The sequence below is a fragment of the Strongyloides ratti genome (genome assembly GCF_001040885.1).
Source record: "Strongyloides ratti genome assembly S_ratti_ED321, chromosome : 2".
Taxonomy (NCBI): Eukaryota; Metazoa; Nematoda; class Chromadorea; order Rhabditida; family Strongyloididae; genus Strongyloides; species Strongyloides ratti.
Genome location: NC_037308.1, coordinates 11,010,705 through 11,033,056, shown reverse-complemented (window position 1 = coordinate 11,033,056; position 22,352 = coordinate 11,010,705). Strand labels below are relative to the sequence as shown.

Here is a 22,352-nt window from a genome sequence, read left to right as displayed (position 1 = left end):
GAAAGAAGTTGATTTATAACAATATATTTATTTTTTTAATGTAATTATATATGATATAAATAAGTTTATATAATATCCATTCTTATAAATTTTAAAATTTTATAAATAAAAACAAAAGTGAGATTTATTTTTTTGACAAAGAATTGTAATTTTTTAAATTGCTGCAATTACTCTTTACAGATTTTCATAAAGAAGTCCATTAAGTCTAGAGTTATAATTATATAACTTTTTAATATCAAAATATTATAAAAAAATGCAGTTTAAAATTTTTTATTTTATTTTTTATTTAACATATTAGATAGTCATAATTTTTTTTATCAAATATTATAATCACGGTCCCCTAAAAATTAAATCCTGAGCAGAAAAAATATACTCTTCATAAATATAATGTGTCCCCTAATTTTGAAATAATTTCTTGTCTTAAAGCGACTTTCATTTTTAATTGGAAAAATATTTAAATATATATTTAAATAAATTTATTAAATTTTAACTATTTATTTTTTCTGTTTATATTTGTTTTTATTAAATTAGAAAATGACTGAGGTCCACGAGTATGTTCCTGGTTCTGAGATGGATCTAGTACCTGAAATGAAAGGATTTTGTTCCTCAATTGTCTTTATTCCTCGTTCATTTGTTGAAGAAAAACCAATTATTGTGAAACTTTCTGCAAGTGAGATGAAAAATTTAGTTCTTAATAAAGGTTTGAAGGAGGAATCAGATGGTGAATTAGATGATAATGATACAAAAAATGATGAAAAAATGGATTGTGAAATGACTGATGGTGAAGTAAGTACGAAGAAGGGTGATGTTGATGCAGAAGATGAAAAAACAGCTGAAAAATATAAATTAGATGATTATGACAAAGTTGAGGCACCACTTTTAATTACAGGAGTATCAAAATTTAAAGAAGATGACCCTTATTTAACAAATCCAGAAGAAGAGGATCCCGAAGATTTGGCAGATCTTGAAGTTCGTGAAAATGAAAACATTGTTGCTTATGTAATAAATGATCTTGATGATTCTGAAGTAGTATATACTAATTTTAATCATATAACATTTCATAATTATGTTAGAACAAGTAATTTTCTTCATAAATGTCCATTGGTAATTAAATATGTTCATCCAGAAGCAAGTGAAAAAGATGGACATTTTACATTAGTAGCAATTGGATTTTATGAGCCAGTTATAGAATTATGGGATGTAAATATGATTAATTCTGCTGGACCAATAATAACATTAGGAAAAGAATTAAGTAAGAAACAAAGAAAATCAAAAGATAATTACAACTCAACTCATGTTGATGCTGTTACAACTTTATCATGGAATCAAAATATGCCACATATTTTGGCTTCAGGATCTATTGATAAACGAGTTATCTTGTGGGATATTACAAGTGAGAGTGTTGGAACTTTGTATGATTTCTTTAAAGAAGAAATTCAATTTGTTTTATGGCATCCTTTAGAAGTTAGTATTTTATTAGTAGCTACAGCAACAAATAATATTTATGCAATCAACTGTTCAACTGATATGACAGGAGAGGAAGCTATTAATTTTACTATTGATGAGGATAATACATTAGAATCATTAGATTGGGATAGACAAAATCCATTTATTTTTTATGCATCTTCAACACAAGGTTTTATTTATACATTTGACAGTAGAAAAAAAGGAAAATATCAAAGTGTTATAAAGTCTCATGAAGCATCTACTAATGTTGTATTATGCTCTAGGAAAATAGGTGGAATGGTTTTGTCAGCTGGTGAGGGAAATGTGATGATATGGAAAGCCAATAATGATGGTGTTTTAACAAAAGTTTATGAAGTTAAATCACTTGTTGGAACTGTTTTTAGTGCTGATTTTTGTCCTGAAAATCCAAATATTGTTGTGTTTGCTGGAAATGAAGGTGAACGTTTACAATTCTGTGATTTGTCTACTTTTAGCGAAATTGTTGAAGCTTTTTCTTAAATTTTTGTTATTGATATTTAGTAAATGTAAATATGTTGTATTTAATATTGTTGTTTAATAAAAATTTAAAACAATATTTGTTTAAAATTATAAATAATAGCACATAATTTTTATCATTTTTAAATATATTTTATTAATTTTGTTTAATAATATAAATATTAATTTATTTACGTCTATTTATATTCATTAACTAAAGCAATAATCATAACATATTTTAAAGTTCTATTATATTCTCATTAGAAAAAAGAGACATTTTAGAAATTTTTCCATTAAGAAGTAAATGGCATTTAATTTTTATCACTTGTATATCATTAAATTAATAGAAGAGAAATTACATTTAATTTGTATTTACGAAATCATTTATTTATTAGAAATTTGAATAAACACATTATATTTGTTTAAATTTTATATGATATAAAATTTAGTTGCTATAGTTTTTTTTTTAATACAAATTTTAAAAATATACTTTATTTTTATGTGTACTATTGCAAATTAATAAATTTTTTTTGTATTTAAAAAAGTTTAAAAAGTATAAATACTAAATGAGTTTGGAAAAAAATAAATTAATAATTGTTTCGATATAAATATGTATTAATATATTTATTTGTAATACTTTTTAACACTAACTAAAGTTTTAATTTTTCCTGTACAAAATTTTTTAGTATTGGTAAAAATGATTATAACTATAATAGGGGTATTTTATAAAAATTTTCTTTACCCAGATTACATAAAATCATTTTGTTTATTTAATATTTTATATTTATCCAGATGTTGAATGTTTATTAGAGGATTGAAGCATATAACTTATAAATGTGGTTGTAACTGATCTAATGATCTTTTTCTCATTTTACTTATATATTATTTTAATATATTAAAAAACCATAAAAAGAGTTTTTATACATTAATCTTTTATAGTATCAATTTTTATATTTCATTAATTTTAATACTCAATACATATCTTATTAACATTTGAAATATATTTTTCTCACATCTGGTAATATAAAAAGGATTTTAAATTACCATATATCTTTATAACTAAAATTTAATAATATTTTGATTATTTTATATAAAATTATAAAATTAATGTTACTATGGGAACCCAAACCATCATACAAAGTTAATTTTACGTCATCTTATCTAACTTTTATTTCAATTAGTGACAATATATATATATTATATATATATAATATATATTTATATAATATATATACATATATATATATATATATATCCTCCTTTATTTATGTTTCACTCTCACAAAATAGCATCTTAACTTCAATCCTCATTATAATTTTCCTTTTCTATATGTATGTAGACCTTAAACAACATTACCAATAAATGAAACTGGTACCATTAACCAAATTAAATAATACTTTCATTTTTGTTAAAATGTACATTACATCTAAGATAAAGGGGATTCTTTAATAATCTATTAGTCTTCACACTACGTTTCATTAACATTTATTATTAAAGATAAGAAGTTCTTTTCAAAATAAAGTGTGAGGTGTTTGAAGTGTAGAACAACCCTTTTACTTAAATCACATTTTATTTCATCAATTTACCGTTTAACTTTTTTTTTTCTTAACTCTATTAATGTACGCTTTTTAAATAACCGTGAATTGAAATTCTTTTTAATTATTTCGGATACTAGGTAAAAATTATTATAATATTTATACACAAACAAATATTTTATATTATAAACATAACATTTTTATTGCGCAATTGAGAAAATTTAATTGAAATTTTATATTTTTGTTCATTTACATTAATTTGACATGATATATAAGCTTTAAAAACCTATAGGCAATACTATTCTTGAAATAATTTTTTTTTTTCTATATTAATATACTTATTAAAAAAAAAAAAATAAAATTTCACTATCATATATATGATGAAATATTAGTTATGTGTTTCATTGACGTTATACGTGTAACATAAATAAGCTATTATCTGTAGTTCATGCTTTTCTCTCTTCAATTTTTCATCCTACCGGACATAGGCAATTTAAAATACGCATCTATATTTTTATAATACATTTTCTGTGTACATTGAATGTAATATAACAAAAATTCGTGTACAAATATAGGCTGTTAATGTCGTCTACCAATGTTATCATCATTATCGTCCCCTGAATATATATAATATATCTTCACTCATCAAATCTTCTTCACTTTCTATTTTATCCTTAATCCATTTTTAGATACATTTCCATTTAAATTAAAAAGATGATGAGAAGTAGAAGTGGGTATGGAAACAAGTTCATTAAAAGTGTCAGCCATTAGTAATGGAGTTGTCATTTTTTTTTAATATTAATCTAGAGCCATTCTTTAAATATCAATAACTTTAGCTTAGACAAAAAAAAAAACTCAAGTGCATCTTTCACATTTTTATATCATTTCACATCCATAGGCACTATAGCTACCACATTTTTTTTTTTATTATATGTATATATTACATATATATCATTGAACAGCCGGCTGAAAATAGAGAGTGGATTTTAATTTATATTATGTTAAAAAAGCGTCTCCCTATTATTATATAAAATTTAATCTATTGTATTTCTTTTTTTTTTTTTATACCCAATTTTCCTAATTTATAGATATTTTAGTTTTTAAGTATAAACATCACGATCTACTGGTATTTTATTTTAAATATCAGTTTGATCAAAATTTAATATTCACAATTATATCTTCTACCACAAATTCAACGTCAGGTGGCAGCAGTTTGCTGTCCTCAAAAAAAAATATATTATCTGGAGGTGGTGTTAAACGTTCAGCCAATTCTGTAGCTGTTCTAAGCAATGTTCCTAATCAAACATCTATTGTCTATTCTACCTATTCAAATTCTTTAACAAATCCTTCATTACCAGGACTACAATCATTATCATATCTTGATTGTCCAATAAGTACCAAACGTCTTGCTATATCTTCAACAATATCATCAAATAATTGTCTTCAATCAAAGACAAATAATAATACTAATTTAGGAAATACAAATTCTGTTTTAATTAATACATATACATCAAATCCATATTCAATTGCAAATACAATTCCAACATCTATAAATAATACAAATTGTGAAATTAATTCAATACCTAATTTGTTTATTAATTGTTGTGGTAATATATCAACAACAAATAATAATAGTATTAATAGAAATAATATTATACATAACCAAGGATTTGAAGGTGGATTATCTTGTAATAGCACAACTTCAACAACTTCACCATCTAATAATATTACAACTACTCCAATATTAAACTCACGGCATCAAAATACTTCGAGTCAAAATATTATGGGTAAAAGTAGTAATAATACTGGTAATAATACAAATGACATTTCAAATTTTGATACCCAAGGAAATGAGATAAGTCATTATGTTGAAAGTAATAACAATATTAATTTAATAGATATGGGTCAAAAAAGAGAAGAAGAATGTCAAAGTACAGGATCTCAAAATAATTCAAATACTGTTTTACGAGTAATATTTGGTAATGTCAGTATGGCTATCTCATTAGATGTTATATATACTTGTTTTTCAAGATATGGTAAAGTATTGAGGATAATTACTTTTACTAAAAACAGTAAGTAAATTATTTTATTTTTTATTTCTATTATTTTTTTTAAAGATATTTATCAGGCATTAGTACAATTATCTGAAAACAAATCAGCTGAAGCTGCTTTCAATCAGTTAGATGGAAAAATATTAATACCAGGTTGTAATCCTCTTAAAATAGAATATTCTAAATTGACAACGTTAAATATTAAATATAATAATGAAAAATCAAGAGATTATACTAAGCCTCATCTACCTGCAGGAGATTTTTTGTTTGATCCAAATTTATTACAATTTGCTAGTAAAAATTTATCACAACAATTACAACCGGTAAATAATTTAACAAATCCTGGTTATACATTACAATATTCTAATATTGGTGGTAGTATTAATAATGCTACATCATTATTACAAAATAATATTCAATATACATTGACAGGGGGTATACAACAAATTAATCCATATGTTCAAAATATTCAAAATGGTGGAACAAGTAGTATTATTAAAGGAAACACAACAAATCCAACAAATCAATTAATTGGCCATAACCAATCACTACAAAATGTTTTTTCTTTTCCTCAATTAGGTGTTATAGCTTTACCATCTCCAGTTGTTTTGGTGACAAATCTTGATTCAAAGGTATAAATATATTATTATTAATTATTAATATTTTTTTTTATATTATAGAAAATTAATCCTGATATGTTATTTACATTATTTGGTATGTTATTTTTTATATTATCAATTTTTTTAACTATTATAATTATTTTAGGTGTTTATGGTGATGTTCAAAAAGTTAAAATATTATATAATCAAAGATCACAAGCTTTGATAGAGTTTTCAGAACCTCAACAAGCTGTTTTAGGTAAATTTAAATAAAAAAATATAATAAATTTTATTTATAAAAATATTTTAGCTGTTAAACATTTAGATAATACGCGGTGGAATGGTAATTATATGAGAGTAGCTCCATCAAAATTTTCATCAGTTCAAATTAGACTTGATGGTAAGAATAAATATATAAAAAAAAAATTAATTAAATTTTTTATTAATAGGGAAACAAGATGAATCTTCAACCAAAGATTATACACATTCACCATTACATAGATTTAGAAAACCTGGAAGCAAAAATTATATGAATATTTATCCACCAAATTCAACATTACATCTATCAAATATTCCTTTAAGTATTTGTGAACAATTTCTAGTTCAGGCATTTGAGAAAAATGGTTTTAATGTTAAAGCATTTAAATTTTTTCCGTATGTTTTAAAATTAATTAAAATATTTTATTTTATTATTTTTTTTTTATATTTTAGTAATAATCATAAAATGGCTTTAATTCAATTAGATACAATAGAAGCAGGTATCAATAGTTTAATAACAATGCATAATTTCCGTCTAGCAGAAAATGCACATTTAAAAGTATCATTTTCAAAGAGTGTTTTAAAACCAAATTTGGTATTGTAATTTTATTTTTTTTTTCTATAATACTATTATTGATATATTTTGAATCTTTTTTCTTTTGATTTTTAGTAACTTATGATAAAATTTTAAATCAAATTTTTTTTTTAGAATTTTGTATTATTATTAAAAAAATAAAGCAATATACATTTTCATGTGAATTTAATCTTCACAAATCAACTTAATTTTTATTTATTAAAAAAAAGTATAAAAGAATTTTTAATGTTAATGGAAAATAAATCATTTACATTTCATATAAAAGTATTTTAAAAAACTTTGTAGTATTATTTTTCTTCATTTAATTAAATTTTTTTCTCTAAAAAAGTTATGGCATTTTTTTGTGAAAAAATTGTTTTCAGACATTGAGATTGTTATATACCAAAAATAAATATTTTATAAAAAGAAAACGTATTAAATGAGTTGTCTAATTATATTGATTAAAAATATTGGTAAATTTCTTACTTTTTTAACCAAATTTATTATAATACAAAAATTATATTTATGCTATTGGAAAAAATTTTATATGATAATAAAAAAGCAAACATATTATTTTATTTATATATAATAATTATTCATTTCTAAAAAGCACTTTTAATCATTGGTTATAAAAATAAATTTATTTTTTTTAATAATTTGTATTATTTATAACAAAGTTAAAAAGCACTTTAATCACATTATTTATTTAATTTTTTAATTAAAATTTTAATGTTCCAGTGGAATTATAAATGACAAAACTATCATTAATCGGTAAATAACTTCCAGTATTCATTAAAAATTATTCAAATAATGATACAGATGTCTTACCAATAAAAATACGATAAAATTTATGTTATTTACTGATTTAATTCAATACATAATCATAGCTATAAATCAACCAAAAAAAAAAGAAAAGAATTATTATATCTTTTTACTATAAAATTTTCAAAAAAATAATAATGAAAATAAAAAGTTGGTTGTGATTAAAAAAAAAACAATGCCGGTTTCTTTTTTTTTAACCTATTCTTTTATCTTTGATAATAAATCAAAATCTGATTCCATTGGAATTTAAAAAAATATTATAAAGCAATTATAAAGATAATATCTGGTAAATACTAATATTTCAATATGTTTAAAACAATAAAGTCATAAATAAATCTCATTTATTATTTTTTTTATTATTTTCTCTATAGTGTATTAAAAAAAACAATAAATTAAATAAGTGAATTTTTAATATATATTATAAAAAACATATATCTAATATTCTAACTTAAAAGAATATTTTAAAAAGTGTTTTAAAATTCTACTAAATTATAAAAAGAAAATGTTATTAAAGATTAAATTGTGATGAAAAGATAAAAAAAAAGTATAAGAAAAAGTATATAAAATTAGTGAATAAAATGGAAATAATTTATTTAAAATAGTAGAATGAGAAAGAAATATTCTTTTGGAATCAGAGAATTTTAACTAATATTTTTTGGTTTTTAATTATAATTAATTCTTTAATGATTATATATAAGTATCTTTTATTAAATTCTGGCACTTTAGAACGTGTCAATGAGAGAGTAAAAACCATATAAAATTCCATGAATAGTAGTTAACTTTTAATTAATAAAGTAGAGTATGATAAAGTTACAATACTTCAGGGAAAATATTTATATTTAAATTTATTAAAATGATATCATATAGATGGCAATATTTACCAGTAAAACATCAGTTTAAATAAAGAATTTGATTCAAAATAGGGTTAGTAAATAAGTAAAATTACACAAAATATCACATTATGATAAATAAAAGTTGAAGTTGTTTATTTTGATTTAAAAAAAAATTTTTTTCCATAATATAAATATTTTATATTTATTTTATTATTAAAAATTTTATTTTAGTAAACGTGTTATGCATGATACTAATAATAAACCATAACTTAATCAACTTTTAAATTTTTCTATAATTGTTTGTCATATATTAAGTAAAATTGATAAAATAACAACATTGATAAGATAAATTCATTCAAATAAATAATATATTGTAAAATTTGTCAAAAAAATTATCTTCTTTAACATATGCCAATAAAATCATATTATCAATAATTCAAAATGATTATTAATAAGTTTAAAAATTTAGTTAAAAAAAAACTTTAAAACAATTATAATTTAAAGAAGTATAAAATCAAAGTAACAAAGTTGAAAAAAAAAAATGTTTAAAGTTTTAAGTAATTAGTTTAAAACATTTTTTTAGTTTATTTTACTTAATTTTTAATTAATATAAACACAATATGTTTTTGAAATATTTGTTATTATTATTACTATGAATAGTAACAAATATTTTTAAACATAATTTTTATATTTTAACAATTTATAAATATTTTAAAATAAGTTTTTAATTGTTAATGTTATTAGTGAACATTGATATTTTATATGATAGACAATTTTTTATTTGTTCTTTTATTTTTGTTTGAATATTTTTTGAATAAAAATTTATAATTTTAAACTATTATATTTTTATACTAATGTTTATCATTTTTAATGAATAATTCTTTTAAATTAATATATAAAAATAATATTTATATATTATAAAAAGAATAATAATGAGATATTTTTTTATTAAAATTACTTTTTTTTTTAATCATAAATTAAGAATATTTTAAATACAGTGATTTTTAACAAAAATTAAAATTATTTCAAATAATTTCATTGATATAAGAAAAAATTAAAAATGAAGATAATAAATGAGGATATAAATATGCAAAATATCAGATAAAATTATTATATTTTAAAAAATTAATCCTAATTATAGATAAAAATATTTATAGTGAAAAATTAAAAATTCTCCTCTTATAAATTAAGTCCATATGTTTTTACCTATCTTTCTTAATATAACCTGATATTAAAAATTCATTACAAAAACATATGCAAAAATGAATATGCAAATAGAGTGGGGGAAAAAGTTTAGATATGGTAAGAAAATTATGTAACAAAAAAAAGTGAGGGCTGATTATTATTTATTTATTTATATAAATTATGTCATGAAATTTTTATTAACTTATAAGAAAAGTGAACTGTTTTAATTATTAATTAAGTAATGACATATATGTTGGAGGAAAAATAATGATATAAATACAAACGTATTAAAAAGATAATTTAATTTATTTTTCTAATAATATTATTTTGCCAATTATGTGTAAAAAATTTTATATTGGATTACTAGTATTATTTAGTCTATTTATCATTATATTTAGCTTTAATATAAAAAATTATAATGATAATAAAAATGAGAATAGCATTATTGTGGAACCATATATTATTCGAAAAATTAAAAATAGAAAATATATTGAAAAAAGACAACTCGGTAATGAAAAGTTTAAATATGCATGTGATTCTGTTATTATGATTAATTTACAACCTACTATTGGTCATAGTAAGTTTTTTTTTTCTAATGATTATTTATATAAATATAATTATTTTTTTAGTTAAAAACGGGTCCTTAGTAGAAATATTTCAAACATCTGAAAATCCATTTAGAACAAATTTTATTGAATGTCTCAATCATGATAGACCATCATGTAATGGTATCAATAATCAACGTTTCAAATCTGAATGTATTACATTATATGAATATATTCATGTTGGTATAAGAATTCTTAACTCAAATTATGATTTTGAATCTGGAGAATTAAAAATTCCAATAACCTGTCAATGTCGTTTACAGGAAAGACTATTTTCACATAATCTTCTTACAATTGAAGTTTAAAAGTATTATTTTTCATTTATATATGATGTTAACTAACTATTTAAAAATGAAAAATTATATTTATGAATTATAATTATTTTTATATGATAAGTAAATTTTGAAACAGTTAACATACCAAAAAAAAAGTTATTATTTTTTTAATCTTAAATTAAAAATTTCATATTAAAATTAAATTTTTTTTTATAACTTCCAATGATTTAATGTCAAATAAAATCTTGTTGATTAATTAAATAATTCTATTAATATTAATAACTTTTGTTTTTTTTTATATAATGATATAAATCATAATTTAAAATATTTTTTTTTATATATTTATTTAAAATTTAACATTATATGTATAACGTTTAATGATAAATACACAATATAAATAATATTTTTTCATTAAAAGTAAAATAAAATAATAATTGTAGAAGAATAAATTACGTAAGTTGATATTTTATTTAGATAAGAAAGAACATTAAAATATAATTATGAAAATTTTACTTTATGCTTATCAAGAGTATATCTATAATAATTCCTGATATTTAATAGCCCATAATTACATTTTGAAGGTGGCATTGAAAAAAAAAAAAGTATAAAGAGGTGCCATTATTTGTTAATGAGCACTTGTGTTTTAAAAATATTACAAAATATTTCTTAACAAATAATATAATAATATTAACAATATATAAGAGATAAAAGATATCAGGAGATGATGAAAATATTGTTATTTGTTGAGAGGGACATCTATTAACTAGTACTACTTATTTTCTTCAACAGATATCAAAATCTTTATATCTCTTGATTAAATATATATATTATTTTCTTTTATGTGATTTAAAAGTTATATTTATTAATAAATATTATATTTTAATATTTTTTTTTCATAAAACTAAAATATTAATAACTTATCAATATTAGTTATAACTTTTAAAAATTCTTAATTTTAAAGGAAGTATCATTGATGTGGTCAATTGATAATCAATTGTGTTAAGTGTTTTGATTTAAATTCAATATTCAACTGTCTACCAACAATGCTAACATTTTATACAACATTAAAGATAACCTAACATCTCTAAATAATAATATAGTTAGTAATAAAAATTATAAAAGTATTATACATATTATATATATATATATATATTTACAATATTCTAATATATATAATATTATATATATATCAATTTATAATAAAATATAGTTAATAATTTTTTTTAGATATTTATAAATTGAATGGAAAATTCAATTAAAAGATAAAATGATTCATCGGGCTCCGTTGTCAAGGAAAGCATCATCTTCATCCTTGTCATCATTATATTCAGCTAGGAGAAGTTCTGCAGTATCATGTTCAGATTTAATACGATTACAAGATTCATTCAAAAGAAAACGATCATTTTCAAATAATCTGTTGACATTACTTTTATTATGTTCTTGTCCACTTTTATTTTTGTATCATTATATTGTTCAATATTTTCTTGGTTCAATTAAAGAAGCTTTAAAAGTATTGTTATTTACTGATTATTTTATTGAAACACAAATAACAGTTGTAGCAGTATTATTTCCACTTATTTTGGTTTGTTTTCATATTGTTTTACAATCAATCTTGCCAACAGAATATCATACTATATTAAATTATGATGGTAAGTAAATATATATATTAATTAAAAATATTTAAAAATAATAATAATGTAAACTTTTTTTTTAAGGAACATATCAAAAACAACGATTAAATTCATTTACATGTTCATGTTTTTTTACTCTATTTTATATACTAGGATCAGGATTAAGATTATATGAAGGAGATATAGTATTTGTTAATTGGATACCAATATCATTTTTTAATTCTCTTATCATATTATTTATATTACTAATAACAATTGGTAGAAATCATATAAAACACCAAGAAAATACATCTCTTCTTTCAGATCTCTTTTTTGGTATAAATTTATCACCAAAATTTCTAGATATTGATGTTAAAAAATTTGTAACTCATCAATTGGCAACATCTTTATGGTTGGTGTATATAATATCAGCAGTTTTGTATGCAAAAAAAAATCAAAAACAATTAAATGATACCTTTATTTGTGTTTCTTTACTTCAAATAATTTATATTTTTAAGTTTTTATGGAATGAACATTTATTTTATGCTAATTTAGATGCTCAAAATGATAGAATGGGATTTTATAGAACATGGGGAGTTATTGTTTTTATCCCTACAATATATACAACACCTGTTACTATTGCTGCTAATTTAACAAAATCTATGAATCCATTTTTTTATAATTTTACTATTTTTGCAATGGGATTATTTGCTATTACAATGACATATTATATAGATACACAAAAATATCAATTTAGGTAAATAATTTTTTATTACTAAAAAAAAAATAAAAATAAAAACAATTTTTTTTATTTAGATATTCACGTGGACGTTATAAGATAATGGGAAAAGATCCATTTTTTATTGTAGCAAAATCTCGCAAAGATAATGGGGATATTCAGACGTCGCTACTTCTTGGTTCAGGATTTTGGGGAATAACAAGAAAAATAAATTATAGTTTTGAATGGTTAACAGTAATTTCATGGATTCTTTTACTTGGTAAAGCAACACCATTATTAGGTTTATTTCCAGTACTCTTTATAACAATATTTCTCATTGGAAGAGCTTTAAGAGATGAGCAAAGGTGTCTCCAAAAATATGGAAATTATTGGGTTCAGTATTGTCATAGAGTACCATTTGTATTCATTCCTGGTGTCTATTAATAGAGCGAGTATCAATTTAAAGTTTATATTATTTTTAGTTTAAGAATTTTTAATAAAAATAAATAATTCATTTGTTGCTATATTTTAAAATTAAATGAAAATTTTAAAATAATTTATTCATAATGTTATATAAAAAAAATTTTTTTTTTTTAAAATAAATTTTAATATTTATAAAACTTTAACAAAGTATATTAATATAAAAAATTACGTGGGAACTTCAACGATACATATATAAAAAATAAAAAACACAATCTAAAATTAACGATATCTATATATGTGGGAAAAAATGAGTCTTATATATATTTATAAATTGTAAGTAATTTTATTTTTATTACCTATTAGAAAAAAAATTTTTTTTTTTAAATTTATTAAAATTTGTATTTATAATTACCGTTAAGATTTTAATATTTTATTAAAAGTTTTTTAAACCATAATTTTTTTAACTGTGTAATTTCTATATATTTTATTTTAATTTTTGAGTTAAAAAAATAGTTTTAAATATGAAATTTTTTGTAATTTTTTTATGATATTTTTAAAAATATGTTTATTGTGATATAAAGTTAAAATTTTTGATACCAGAAAAAAAAAATAACTATGATATATGGTAAGATTCCAAAGCTGACAATTAATTTTAATTTGTATAATATTTTTAGAAGAAAATAAGCAATTTTAAAAATTATTATTTATTGCTATATATTTATCAATTTTGGAGAATTAATTAAAAAAAGATTAATATATTTATAACCAACATAAAGTTGTTTTGATATTTTAATATAATTGAATTTATTATACTCCTAAAATATTACAAAATTTAATTAAAAAATGCAATTTTATATTTTTTCAATTAAAAGAATGTAATAATTTTGAGTGAAATTTTTATTTTTATGATTCTATTATTTATTACATATAATTTTAAAAAGAAATATAAAATGACTAAAATTTATTTAAAAAAAAAAACTTTCAATGATACAATATTCAGGAGGATAAATTTAAAGATTTACAAATATTGAAAGTGAAATATCCACTTAACAATATATATATATTATTTTATATATACAAAAATTTATTTTTAATTCTTTTTTAGATAACTTTCATTTATTCTAAATATTTTTTATAAAAAGAAAATAAATATATTTACAACTTATGAGAGTATGATAAGTAAAAAATTTTTTCAAATAAATGTTAAAAAAATCAAGAGTGATATAAAGATATATAATCAAATAAATACTTCATAAAGTTTACCTTTTGCCTATTATATTATTTTTTTTAATGAATAATAAGTAGGTAAAATATTTTGATAAAAAAATTTATATTTTTTAAGTTGTATATTCAGTTAGAAATTTTTCAGAAAATTATATTATAAAAAAAGTTTTGCATTTTGTATTATGGTAAACTTAATGTATATTAAAGTATAAATTGATAATATGGCACTTATTTGTTTCAAATATGATTAATGTTAATCAAATTTTAAATTGATCACATGTTTACAATGAAAAAACGCTTTTTAAATAAATTTCATCTAATTAATAAAACAATTAGGTAAATGTTTTTGCTATATTTCATTAAAAAAAGTAAAAATATTTTTTTTATGAAATGATCAATAACTTAATTGTTTTAAACTAAAAAGTTATCTTAACAATATTAAATCAAAATTTATCAAAATTAAAAAAACATTTCTTTTATCTAATAGTTTATAAATGTGTCACCTGAAAAATAATCTTTAAATGCCAGTAAATTTTAATCTTTTATTTTTTCTAAATATTTACTTCAAATTATTCATTAGTATATTTATTTAATGTATATAAAAATATATTTTTTATATAAATAAAAAAATAAACAATAAATATTTTTGTTTACTTGTTTACAAGATACTTTATTTTGTATAAATTAATAGCACATATTGATACCTGCAGACAATTTTTATAATAGATTATATTTTTTCTTTTTTTTTAAATCAACGTCATTTTTTATTATTGAAAATATATATAAATAAAGTTATTTTAAAACGTTAAAGACATTTATTTATTTAAAAACAGATATCTTATGAAAATATATAAATTTTAAAAAGTGTTTCATAATTTACCGATTTAATCAATGATAATTGTAGTGATAAGTATACAGATTTGTTAATAAAAAAAAACTTTTTTTTTTAAAAAATATTCAACAAACAGCTAAGTATTATAAGAAAAGTTTAAATCATTAATTTTTTAATTAAATAAAGTATGTTTATGCTTATTTAAATATTTTTGAATGTAATTTAATATTTATCACGTAAGATTAAATAATATTAAATATAATAATTACCATTATGAAATAATATCAAAAATCATCTAATAAGTTATTAAATCTTACTAACAATATTTTTTTTATTTAAAATGCTTTTTATTTATTAAAATTTATTAAAATATATCTTATCAAATATTAAATGTTTAATGATTAAAGTTTATTCTAATAGTGTAAAATTATAAAGAAATTATTTAAATTTTCCAACATAACTTTAAAGAGGGAAGATAATAATTTAAAATCATAATTAATATAAACTTTTTTTTTTCTTAAAATCATTTAAAAAAATCTTATGCATATATTAAATTAATATTTTTTATCTATTTAAATTTTTATTTTTACAATTATCTATAGTATGTTTAAAAAAAAATATTTGAAACTTTTTTAAGTGCTTTTCTTTTTGGATAAAATCATATACATTCCATTGTTATTTATAAATATTGTTTCTTTTTCATTGTCCACATCCATACCAGCTTCTCTTAGAGCATCAAAAAGAACTTTTTCTGTAAGATAAAGACAAAGAAATTTTTTATTGTTAAATGAACACCATGTTTCTTCCATTACACCACCCATTATATAATAACCACCAGGTTTCAATTGTTTTAAAACATTATTAATACATTTTTTAAATTCTTCATTTGTCTCTGTACAATATTCAAGACAAAAAAGACTTGTTATTATATCAAAAGTTTTTCTATAACATGGATGACAATTAATTGAAGGATCTTTAAAAGCATCACAATGAATAATTGCTTTAATCTAAAAATTAAATCAATAATTATATTTTTTTAATTTAATAGGAAAAGAAGAATGAACAGTAACATAAAATAGATTTCAGTCTTCTACAAAATAAATTTTAAAAAAAAATCTACCCTATTATTTTAATATTTCCTGATTTTCTCATAAAATATTTTATCACATGTATATTGCAAAAAAAAAGTACTAGATTCAGAAAAATGATTTAAGTGATATGATAATTTTTTAAGACAACCTTTGATCTAGATAAATTTTCTATTTCTCCTAATTTTGTTAAATCTCCCATTTCACTATTAACTATCATTTTTAATGGTTTTGACCAATTAAATTTAGATGTTTTGTTATACCAATTCATAAGTTCATTACGATTTTGTGGTAAATAATCAGCTAAGAAAAACTAAAAAATAATTATATACTTAAAAAAAAAAATGATTACATTTTACCAACCTCATCAACATAATTTCTAAAACAACATGGTACATGAATAGTTGGACCAGCACCAAAATCAAGTAATCTTTTTTTTTTACCAATTCTTGCAGCAAATTGTGGTAAATAACATAAAACCATTTGCATAGCACAATCATCAACAGTAGAATAAAAATCATTTAAATAAGCCTCTGTAGAAAAGTCTTTTTCAATTGTTCTTCTATCAAGAAGTTCACTTCTTGGTGGATCATAAGAAATAGGTTTATCATAATTATGTTCTTTTGCATCAATACCACTATCTGATGAGGATGCAGAAAAGTCTTGCTTTCTAACAGCAATATTATCCATAATATAAAAAAATAAATTATTTTATAATATAACGATTGTAGTTATAAATTACTTAAAAAATAATATTTTATTGATGAGGTGGAACAAATTGTTATATATATATACTCGAGGAAATTATAAATAGTTTAAATTGGCTCCTTGTGGAGAATAAAACAACTGTTGAATGAGACTGTCCTCCTCCTGATTAAGATTTATGAAATTAATACATACACTCAACAAATTGTTAGTAATGAAAATGACTAGAGAGTATTCTAGTAAATGAAATATTACTTATATATGAAGGAAAAAAAAAAATTTTGTTGGTTGTTGATTAAAAAATGCATTAAAAAAAAAGATATATTTTATTTAATATACACTTTAAATTTAAGATTAGTTATAGTTGAAGCTATTTCAATAAATTTAAGAAATACTTAACTTTTTCTTATAGTAAATTGTTTAAAATTATAAAAAAAAATTTTTTCCTTTTTACCATTAAATACTGTAGTAGAATAAAATAATTTTATAAAAATAAATTTCGTAAAATATTTTTATTTTACTTAATCAGTAATAAATGGATATTGTATATTTATTTAAATTTCAATAAATGATTCTACTTCTTCCTCACATTGACTATGAAGTATTTTTTCTAATTTTTTCATTGCCAATTGATAAACAGCAAAATCTGAACATCTTGTAGGTATAAATGATAACCATGTCAAAATCGTTTTACTTTTAAAACCAACTTGATATCTGTAAAATAATAAGTTAAAAAAAAATAAACACATTTATTTGATATTCAAATTATATATAAAAAAAATTTTTCTAACAATTTATACTTTTATTAATAATTATATTAAAAATTGATAAGAAAAAATATGTCCACATTTAAATTTTTTCTTTAATTCATAAAAATTATTATATTATAATTAATATATAATTAATAAGACTACAATTTTTAAAATTTTCTTACATATGTATTTATAAGATTTTTATACCTATGAATTTAAATATACTACTACAATTAAAATGTTGAAAAACAATGTGTTTCAAAATTTTTACTTTGTTGTAACATTAAAGAACGTTAAGTTGACATTAATAAAAGTATAAAAGAAAAGAAACATTACTTTTAAAGTTGAGATAACAATTTACCATTAACTTGTTTTAGTCATTAAAAAAATACACAAAAGTTTATTCAAAGAAATGTTTTGCATTATAAAAATTTTCAACTAATTTTTAATTTCTATGACAAATGAAATTAACTTTATAAATGACATTAATTGTAGGGAAACGTTTAAAAAAATTGGATGAAATTAATTTCTTTGTGTTATATGATAATCTTTGATTTAGATATGAAAAGATGGAAACAATGAATATTTAGAAAAAAAATTTACGTCTTTTGTTATATTATGTTTTAAAATAAAGATAATGAGAGGCAACTTTTTGGATTCAGCAATTAATTAATTTCCATTTAAAGTCAATGTTTAAACAATTCTTACACATTTAACGATCTTTGAGATATAAAAATTAATGACAATCTATTAAGCGCGCAAAAATACCAAGTATCAGATCTCAAGAACGATTCAACTTTTAAAAATATTTTTAAAGTGGGTTATATTTTAAAAGTTTTAAGAAGTCCAATGCATTTAGTTGCATTCTTTTTGGAATCCATTTACTTGAATTATGAACTTTTGTACTTGAAACATTTTCAGAATATATTTTATATTATACCGCACATTCAAACACTTTTAAGAAGAGGAAATATACTCAATCAATTTCTTACAAAAATCTGATTTAGTGTTGTATATTTTATTTTTTATTATTTGATTGTATTTTGAAATTTGTGTTTTTTGAAAAATATTTTCTGCTTCATTTTTAATTTTGATTCATTACAACTTTCAAAATTTTGATTTCAATGTGGTTATGATTATATTAGAAATTTATGGTTTTTCAAAAAACTATCTGATTAATGTAAATATATATATATATATGTATAAATTTAACAAAGTATATATTTTATAAAAGAGTATTAGAAACAAGATGAAAACTATTTTCAAAATGATTAAACCTTATATAGAGATTATACAAAGCTTTAAATAGAAAAAACTTAACAGATAAAGCTAGTGTATAAAAATTTTTTTTATAAAATATCATAATTACCTAGTTAAAAAAAAATACTACTTTCAGTCTATATTTTTATCTGTCCATACACAAACATATTAAAAAATTAAAAAAGTTATCATAAATAAACATATTATATTTAAAATTAATTTTTATCCCAATATAATATTATATATACCTAATAATTAATAATTATTATATTAAAAATAATTGGATATTATATTTACGTGGTGGAAATTTTTAAACTAATTAGTTAATTTTATTTTATGCTAAACAAGATTTATATTGTTTTTTTATGATATCATGTTAATCGTTTTATTGCACTTTTTTTAAAAACTTACCTTGGTTTAGGGTATTTCGAGATTAATGCTTTAATATAACAATTAATGACATCATCCATTCTCATAGATGCATTTTCATCAATAAAATTAAAATAAGCTTTTTTAACTAAAATATATTTATAATTATAAAATATATATTAACATAAAATTCTTATTTATGAATCTTTAAAATTATAACAAATAAATAGATTTATATATTGTTTTAAATATTTTTTTAATTTTTATTTAAAATATATTTAAAAAAAATTTAACCTACATTTTTTAAAAATATTTTTATTGTAGTACTTTTTCATTTCTAATGATAAATCACTCCAAGCTTCATGAAGTCTTACATCACTAGATTCTTTTTGAAGCATTTCTGTTTTGTAACAACTTGGTTGAATTAGAATACATTTAACATTCCAATTTTTTAATTCTAATCTTATCGTATCAATATATTTTTCAATGGCAGCTTTAGAAATATTATATGGAGCTGCATAGGGGAGTATTGTATTAGCAACACATGAAGACATTGTTATTATTCTTCCATTATTTTTTTTTAACTGTTCCTTAAAAGCATGTATCATTCTAATAGTTCCAAGAACATTTACATTTATTGTATTTTCATAAAATTTTATATTTCCCCAGTCATCTGGACCATATGCTCCAAAAATTGAAGCATTATTTATTAAAGCATATAACTTCCATGACTTTGTCTTAGAAATAGTATTTGTTACATAATCAGTAAATTCTTTAATATTTGAAGGATTTGTTATATCAAGAAGATAAGGTATTATTCTTTTGTTACTTTTATAAAATTCATCATATCCCTCTTTTGTTAAACAACATGCAAATACAATAAAACCTTTATCGTTACATTTGAAAGCTAATTTTTTTCCAAAGCCAGAATCACAACCTGTTATTAAAACACATTTAGTAGTAAATTCATCTATAGTAAAACTTTCAAAAATTTTTTGAATAATATGGTAAATAAAAAATATTCCAAATATTGTTAAAGTAAAAATTAAAACTAGCATATTAGAAAATGCTAGTTATTATTAAATGACAATTTTTCACGACATCTCGGAATTATATATGTACAGATATAAGTAATAAGGGATTTTATTGATAACGGATAGCTAGTATTAATTATTATATGACAATTTTAATGGAAAAACCAAAGTTTTGATCGATACTACCATATATTTTATTAAAAAAAATTCCTATTTTATAAAAATATTTAAGAACATTTTAACCATAGTTAAAATAAGACCATTGCTATTTAAAAAAAAACAAATAAACAAGCAAAAGTACAAAACAATATCTTTTTTTATCAAATACCATATTATACAGAAGCTTTTAAAATAATTGAGAAGTCATTATTAAATACTAAAATTATTTAATTGTAAAAAAAAACAATTCTGAGCTCAATTTTTAACAATTTTATAAAATTCATTTCTCTCTTTAAAGATATTTTAACAGATGTAAGAGGAATTTTTTAAATATAACACTATAATTTTATTTTTATCTAACAGCAAACCTTAGTTTAAAAAAAAAACTTGAGATTTTTTTCCATTAAAAAACAAATTTTAAAGATAATTTTTGATTTTTTAAAAATACTTTAAATCATTGTTTTTTAAAAAAGTTTTTAAAAAGAGTTCAAGAACCAATGAAATTTGGGAGAAAATAAATTGGAATTAAAGATTTTATTTATTTTTTTAATCATATATTTAATTTATTTAAGAAAATGCTAATTATCAATAAAATTTTACAGATAAAATTAGTAAACATGTTTTAAAAATTGTAAAATTAAAAAAAAAAATAATAATTAAACAAGTAAAATTAAAAATGGTCTCATGATTAAATTAATTACATCATCTATTTTAACAATTTTTTTCCAATATAAATATTTCATAAAAAAAATGTTTTCAACATAATATAAATAATTTTAATTTATATTTTTATTATTTTAATTTCTTTTTTTAAAGTTAACAATTATTATAATTTTTTAAATTTTAAATCAATGATTAAAAGAAGTTCCAATTTTTTCTTTTTTTTTTTATAACTAGACAGTTATTTAGGAAGAAAATAGATAAATTTTTTCTTATAAATATTTAAAGCTTTTTTTCTTTCTAAGTCACGATGGATATATGTTTGATAACATTAGGATAAAATAAATTTTTTAACAAGCTTTTTCTTTTTTCATTAATAAAAATAGTCTAAAGATTGTGTTCAATCATTAAGGAGATGTGTTCTTTCCTTATTTTACAATACCCACTAACTTTAGTTAAAATAATTATATTCCACAATATCCTTTTCAAAATTTAGTATAAGTAGTTAGTTATCTTACTATTCAAATTTATACAATGATGGTTATTTTTTTTTTGTGTATTGAAAAAAAAAAAAAAATCTTTTCTTTCAAACCAAACGGCGTATTCTAACTTTTTAATATTTTATTATTTGATTGATGTATATTTTATTAAAAAATATCTATATAAATAAAAGAATTTTTTAATATATAAAAACTTTATGCCATTCATCTTTGTTTTGGTCAATATAACAAAGCAAATAAATTTAGAAAAATACATTTTATTTTTTAAAAAAAAAAATTTTACTACATCAAATAGAAAAAAATAATTATCCATTAATAAGTTTATAATAATTTCCTAAAT

At 19.6% G+C, this 22,352-nt stretch overlaps 6 protein-coding genes across 6 annotated transcripts; 4 read left to right on the top strand and 2 right to left on the bottom strand.

Moving 5' to 3' along the window:
- Positions 1-534: 534 nt before the first annotated feature.
- On the top strand, positions 535-1,965 carry SRAE_2000351000 (Periodic tryptophan protein 1 homolog; the record flags this gene model as incomplete). The annotated part of the gene is made up of 1 exon (XM_024654711.1): positions 535-1,965. One exon carries the CDS (start codon positions 535-537, stop codon positions 1,963-1,965), a length of 1,431 nt encoding a protein of 476 aa, XP_024508055.1.
- Positions 1,966-4,190: 2,225 nt separating this feature from the next.
- On the top strand, positions 4,191-6,988 carry SRAE_2000350900 (Hephaestus; the record flags this gene model as incomplete). The annotated part of the gene is made up of 8 exons (XM_024654710.1): positions 4,191-4,210; positions 4,689-5,548; positions 5,594-6,159; positions 6,208-6,241; positions 6,293-6,385; positions 6,437-6,526; positions 6,576-6,780; positions 6,838-6,988. The coding sequence occupies 8 exons, from the start codon at positions 4,191-4,193 to the stop codon at positions 6,986-6,988; spliced, it is 2,019 nt and encodes a 672-aa protein (XP_024508054.1).
- A 3,356-nt stretch (positions 6,989-10,344) lies between these two features.
- On the top strand, positions 10,345-10,708 carry SRAE_2000350800 (Hypothetical protein; the record flags this gene model as incomplete). Its single annotated transcript, XM_024654709.1, has 2 exons — positions 10,345-10,375; positions 10,428-10,708. The coding sequence occupies 2 exons, from the start codon at positions 10,345-10,347 to the stop codon at positions 10,706-10,708; spliced, it is 312 nt and encodes a 103-aa protein (XP_024508053.1).
- A 1,237-nt stretch (positions 10,709-11,945) lies between these two features.
- SRAE_2000350700 (Ergosterol biosynthesis ERG4/ERG24 family-containing protein) lies at positions 11,946-13,450 on the top strand (the record flags this gene model as incomplete). Its single annotated transcript, XM_024654708.1, has 3 exons — positions 11,946-12,327; positions 12,394-13,045; positions 13,105-13,450. 3 exons carry the CDS (start codon positions 11,946-11,948, stop codon positions 13,448-13,450), a joined length of 1,380 nt encoding a protein of 459 aa, XP_024508052.1.
- A 2,667-nt stretch (positions 13,451-16,117) lies between these two features.
- SRAE_2000350600 (Methyltransferase, NNMT/PNMT/TEMT family and Putative NNMT/PNMT/TEMT methyltransferase, nematoda family-containing protein) lies at positions 16,118-17,263 on the bottom strand (the record flags this gene model as incomplete). The annotated part of the gene is made up of 3 exons (XM_024654706.1): positions 16,118-16,492; positions 16,725-16,886; positions 16,937-17,263. 3 exons carry the CDS (start codon positions 17,261-17,263, stop codon positions 16,118-16,120), a joined length of 864 nt encoding a protein of 287 aa, XP_024508051.1.
- Positions 17,264-17,832: 569 nt separating this feature from the next.
- SRAE_2000350500 (Short-chain dehydrogenase/reductase SDR family and Glucose/ribitol dehydrogenase family and NAD(P)-binding domain-containing protein) lies at positions 17,833-20,717 on the bottom strand (the record flags this gene model as incomplete). Its single annotated transcript, XM_024654705.1, has 3 exons — positions 17,833-17,992; positions 19,702-19,807; positions 19,958-20,717. 3 exons carry the CDS (start codon positions 20,715-20,717, stop codon positions 17,833-17,835), a joined length of 1,026 nt encoding a protein of 341 aa, XP_024508050.1.
- Positions 20,718-22,352: the final 1,635 nt, after the last annotated feature.